The sequence below is a fragment of the Macrotis lagotis genome, chromosome 1 (assembly GCF_037893015.1).
Source record: "Macrotis lagotis isolate mMagLag1 chromosome 1, bilby.v1.9.chrom.fasta, whole genome shotgun sequence".
Lineage (NCBI taxonomy): Eukaryota > Metazoa > Chordata > Mammalia > Peramelemorphia > Peramelidae > Macrotis > Macrotis lagotis.
Genome location: NC_133658.1, coordinates 492,420,610 through 492,426,609, shown reverse-complemented (window position 1 = coordinate 492,426,609; position 6,000 = coordinate 492,420,610). Strand labels below are relative to the sequence as shown.

The 6,000-nt window shown below is 30.8% G+C and overlaps 1 protein-coding gene across 1 annotated transcript in view; it reads right to left on the bottom strand.

Moving 5' to 3' along the window:
• Window positions 1–232: 232 nt before the first annotated feature.
• The window catches only part of CXADR (CXADR cell adhesion molecule), a 41,612-nt gene continuing 35,844 nt past the window's right edge, over window positions 233–6,000 (bottom strand). Inside the window, exons 5-7 of the mRNA XM_074213828.1 lie at window positions 5,334–5,456; window positions 4,634–4,772; window positions 233–3,564 (exon numbers count right to left, since the gene is read on the bottom strand). Coding sequence (XP_074069929.1) covers window positions 3,300–3,564; window positions 4,634–4,772; window positions 5,334–5,456 — 527 coding nt within the window. The 3' untranslated portion in view covers window positions 233–3,299. The remainder of the gene's footprint in view (window positions 3,565–4,633; window positions 4,773–5,333; window positions 5,457–6,000) is intronic.

Here is a 6,000-nt window from a genome sequence, read left to right as displayed (position 1 = left end):
GATGTTTGTTTTAACTTTAAATATCCTTATCAAATAATGCTTTATGTGTGTGCTCTTTGGCAACCTACTTCACTCCTCTGTTGGACTCAGTTTCTTCATCTATAAAATGTAGATGATATACTCCAAGATTCCTTTATATTTTACAATTTATAGTCCTATCATCATTTAGTATAAGAATGATAGAAAAGAATATTACAATTTAGGAATCAAAAAACGTGCAAAATAAAACCATGCAACACTGAAATTTGAGACAGAAAACTGCTTTCTTGAATTATTTTATTTCAAAAGTACATAAGTTGAACATAAAACTAGAGGAACTATTAAAAAATTTCAAAGGCTTCATTTAAAATACTAAACCCAGAAACTTTAATGCAAAGTCTGACACTCATTTCCTGTGTTTTGTTCAATGTGATGTGTGCCAAAATATCTTTCCTCAGTGGCAAATGGATAATTGTCACATAATATTTTGTTCTTAGAGAAAATGCTTTACTAACCAATTATGGTTCTTTTCAGTCTTATATTGTCAAGACTGATTAACTTAAAGTTGAAACTTATACTTAACAAAGACCAGAATACAAAGAATTTTAATTTCACAAAATTTTTTGATTACTTTAAACTCAACCTTACTCATAGCTTCTCATGAAAGTGTTAGCCAAAACAAAAGTTATTTGTTAGAAATGGCCTAAGTTCAACCCAATACTTACTTATATTAATTATTATAAGATAATTTAACAAATTATTAGAGATGACAATTTAAGGAAAAACAAAAACATAAATTTAATGATAATTCTTCCAAGTTTATACAGTATAAATTTACAGCTATGTTGTTATTATTGCTGTATTCTATTATTGCTGTAAATTCTATTGAAAATGTTGGCTTTATTGGAGTTTTTTCCTTTAAGATTCAAAAGAATTTTCCCAAAACATTTTATTATGGGATTAATAAAAGTAACATGAATACAATGAAGATATATGTACATTTCTATAAGTCATAGAAAAGTTTAAATTGTGCTTACTATTCCTTCACTAACATTAAAACAGCTACATACAATTTCAGCCTTTTATTCATACTACATTATAGCTTTTCAAAAATGTGGCCTGCACAGTTCAAAATGAAAAGAAAATCAGTCACACCTCACAAAAGATACTTTAAATTTGTACCCATGGAAACAGAAAAGAAATCTAAAAACTTTTACTTGTGAAAGGAGATGCCACACATATTAAGTAATTTGAGACCCATCTATTGGCAGAAAAATTTCTCTCAAATATCTTTAAAATTAATGAATTCCTCCATTTGCAAATACCAAGTGTACAAGATTCAATTTTAAATTAAAATTTAAAATTGGATTTGAATGCTGATTCCTGACTAATTTCCCAGAGTTAGATCTAGTATTTTATCTAACTGAAAATCAAAAGAAATAAAAACACAGCTAAGAGCACAGGAACCAGGAACGTAAGAAAATAGCACTGGGTATTAGAAACAATAAAAACTAATTCCTTAAATACATTTAAACAATATTTTAAAAGGACATGTAGAAAAGGCAGTATTAAAAGGTAAATAGAAAGGTATCACAGTGATGTACTTTATAAAAAACAATACCTTTATCCTTAAGCACCTTTCATGTAATAGTTCATGGGCATAAAAATGTTTGATAAATGAGTTTGCTGTAAAGGCACAGATGAAAATTTATTGTAGCTCTAATGGGTTGTGGTAAAAATCATACAGATACAAAAAAATTAAATTTAAACATTATAGCCATCTAGTTGTACACAGGATACAGTACATAATGCAAAGTTCATAACATTTATTTATATGTGGTATTTACAATCAAAATACTCAAAACAGTTTATGAAAATCTAAGGGGGAAAAAGTGTTGGGAGTTAATAAAAAGCAGTTCTTAATTGCTAAAGAACTGAAGTCCTAATAAAAAATCTTAAGAAAAAAAGCAATGAAAACATTTTTTTTCTAACAAAACTAGTTCTCTTCTTTCTACCAAGATGGTGTTAAAAACTTTTTTTCTTAAGATTGTTAAAAATTACCAATTTTCACAAAACTAAGTAGGAAATCTTCCCTAACCTCAGTTTCTCTATGAGTATCATACAAAGCTACACCTGCAAGATAAGAACACACAAGCTGTAAGGTAATATTTACAATATTTGTGGAGGAAAAAAGTAAAAAGTAAACTTTGGAGGTTTTTTAAAAAAAATGTCTCTCCCAGGTATTCAAATCAAGAAGGTAAATATAGGTGTGCACATTTCTGGAAAAAAAAAAGTGCCAGAAAAAACCAAACCAAACAAACCAAAAACCCTTATGTAGATGACATTAAATAATTTTCTTATTCACATAAACACACAGCCTAAAGCAGGCAGCCAAATTAAGAGGGTTTAAGTACAACCCCATCCAATCAATCTGGACTAGTTAGTTCAGAAGTTAAGAGCATATATGACAACAAACCATGTTCCCTTAACACACTGATCATTGTGGGTAAAATGATACTGGTCACATGACATATACTAAGTAATAGTATGGATGTCTTTTCAATAAAAACCATCATATATATATATATATATATAACTTCTTTAAAAAGAACACTGCACTAGTAGAATCTGCTAACTAAATATAGCTAGAAAGCAAAAAACAACTAGCTACTCTCTTGTAGCATTTAATTATAACAGAACTCAGTTGCTAATCATACTAGGTATTCTTTCAGGAGATGTTCAAGACATACTCTTCAAATTGATTATAACAAGGGTCATTTTACATTTTAAATTATTTTAGTTTTTTGCAATTCTCAAATTTTTGTAATGTTTATATAGTTTGCTACAGAAAATGACTGAAAATGCAGTAATAGTAACAGTAAATCTTGTTACATATATACATATATGTAATATATTTCAGTTAAATGAGTTGCTTCTAAAGGAACTGAAGGAAAAAACTTCATTTGGAAATTCAATCATGTATCCTCCTTCCCTGGGAGATTCTATCAGATCTCTTCTTTATAACAATAACTAATATTTATGTAATACTTTAAAATTCACAAAGTGTTTACATTTGTAGTATGTTCCAGATAACAACCCTGTGAGTAGCTGAGGAAATAAGTAAAAACAGGTTAAATGACTTGCTCACAGTTTTTAAGTGTCTGATGTAGGATTCAAACTTGTCAATTTCAAACAAAGTTTCTAGAAGATCATCTTTTTATTAGTTTAGGTCAAATTATTATTTCTTCAAAAAGATTTTAGGTTGGCAGCTTTTTCCTTTTTCCAAAGAAGAAAAACATCTGAAGAAAGTTTTAGATGTTCTATACTATTGATCCATCTTTGCTTTGTGCTGGTATCATCACAGGAATAGCTCCCATTCTACTTAGATTAGATGCTGCTACCTTAGTTGGTGCAAAACTCGGACTCTGTGGAGTACGATCAAAGTCATCACTTGGTACTTGGTTATACTGAGCTTTGGTATAGCCTTCTATGTTGGAAGGTGACATTGATCCCAGAGAGGAATGATTGCTACCAATGTAGCTTCTGGCAGTAGATGTACGACTCTTTGGAGGAGGAACATCCTCTCTAGAAATAAAAGCCCAGATATAAAAATTTTTAAATGTCCTAATAAGCTTATAATTATATAAACTTCAATCTCTCTTTGAAAACATATTATAATAATTATACTATATTGGGGAGAAAGTTGGAAATTCATGAATTATGCTTCTATTTACAAGCCTATACTCTCATCTGTTTAAGAAAAGAATTTCTTCCAATTAGTTGAGCAAATTGAGTAAATGCACAGTTCTAAGATCTTTTTACTAAGGATGTCTGAATTTCAAACCAGCAAGCTATGCTCAAAAAAAAAATCCAACCCCTTTCAATTTGATAAAATTAAAAAGTCTTAGTTAAATAATTTGCTGTGCAAATACAGTATAAGCAACTAACATAATAATAACAACTAACTTCACTGATTCCTAGACCAGGGACATCTTTCCAGGTCATACGAAGATTACATCATTATGCTATTCTCAGAGAAGAATAGGAGACCCATGTTCAAATATTTTCTATATTAATAAATAGTTATGTGAGTGTAGCCAGTTTATTCACCCACTCCAACCCATAGTGAGTCAACTAGATATTACCTATTAAAAGAACAAGGGAATACCTTCAAGTTCTTCCCCCAACACAAGGCAATGGGATTAAGTGACTTGCCCAAGGTCACACAGTCAAGTATCAAGTGTCTGAGGACAAATTTGAACTCAGATCCTCCTGACTCCAGGGCAGGTGTTCTATCCACTGTGCTACCAAGCTGTTCCCAAGCTCTTTCTAATTCTAAATTTTCTGATGCTAAATTAAAGTAAAGACCTCAGTGATCAAATTTTTACTAATATTTAACTATAAGGGATGGCTAGGTGACGCAGTGGATAGAGCACTGGTCCTGGAGTCAGGAGGATTTGAGTTCAAATCTGGCCTCAGACACTTAATAATTACCTAGCTGTGTGGCCTTGGGCAAGCCACTTGCAAAAACCTAAAAAAAAAAAACCCAACCCAAAAAAACTATAGATTGAATTATTGATTAAAATATTTAAGATTTTGAAATTGTAGTTAATTGCACCTCTTATGGAAGCTTTCTTTTTTGGGGAAAAGTTACCTGATATCATGGTGAACTTCTTTTTCATATTTTTCCTCCTTGTGTTTTTTACAGCAGCAAAAGATTAGAAGACCCAGCAGCAAGAGGGCACACAAGGTTCCTATGATAGCTCCAGCAATTGTACCAGCAGTGTTTGAAGCTACAATAATTCAGAACATCTTTTAAAAGGACTTTGGACAGAAATGATTGTAAAGAGTAGTTTAACTTCTCTTCCTATCTAATAGATTAACTGGAAAAATTTTTCCATGTACATATTTTTTTCATTGGATTCTGATAGTGGAGCAAAAGTTAATTTGAGGCCCTCCCCCACCAATAAAAATCACTGCAATGCAAAGAACAATTTATTAATAAAACATTCTCTTTAAGTTAGGAAAGTAAAAGACAGTCATACCATCCCAAAATTTGTTCCATTAATGGGTACATCTTATGGAATGGAATACAAAATGAAGAAATATAAAGCCTTGTTACAAAATGCCAAAAAGATGAGAAATATGTATGGAGATAGATGGCTGGCATTGGCAGAAGATCTCAGTTCAAATCATGCCTCTGAGTGGTGATATGAATATGGTCACTACTTAGTGCCTAGGCTTCTCTGTAAGATTATTAAATTATAGGTCATAGGCTTGTTGAAAAGGTAGCAAAATCATAGGTGGAGGCAATATACTCATCCCCCCACCCCAAAGGAAAAGAATATACTTACGAGGAACAACATTCACCCTCAAAAGGCATTGATCAGCACCAACTCTGTTTCTTACACTACAGCTGTATGTGCCAGAGAACTCTGGAGTGGCATTTCGTATAGAAATAATGGCTGGGTTGGGATCTATAGGAAGAAAAACAGATTTTCTTACCTATTTTTAAAAAATACATCTTGATTACTTAGGAATGGAAGCTAAATATTATGAAAGACTGCAGAAAAGTTTTTTTTAATGAAAGTAATGATAGGAGTAAAGAAATCTTTAAACAAAATACAGAAGAACCCTAGGATAAGTACAATCTATTTGACAAAAACTACTTGGAAATCTGGAAAGTAGTCTAGAGAAATTAGGTTTATATTACAAACTAACACATTATATTAACACTAATAATTACCAACTAATACATTATGTTAAAATAAGTTTCAAGTATTTTGACCTAAATAAAAAAAGGTCATATTAACTTTTTTATTAGCAGAGAAAAGAAAAATAAAACTATCACATTTATGAGAGTGAATTCATGATATAAAAGGATATAAAGATAATTGTGAAAGATAAAAAAGACAAATTTGATTACATATAATTGAGAAGTTTGTAAACAAGCAAAATCAATGCACTTAGGAAAAAGGAAATCATTAAGTAGGGGAAAATATTTGCAACAGATTTTTCTGA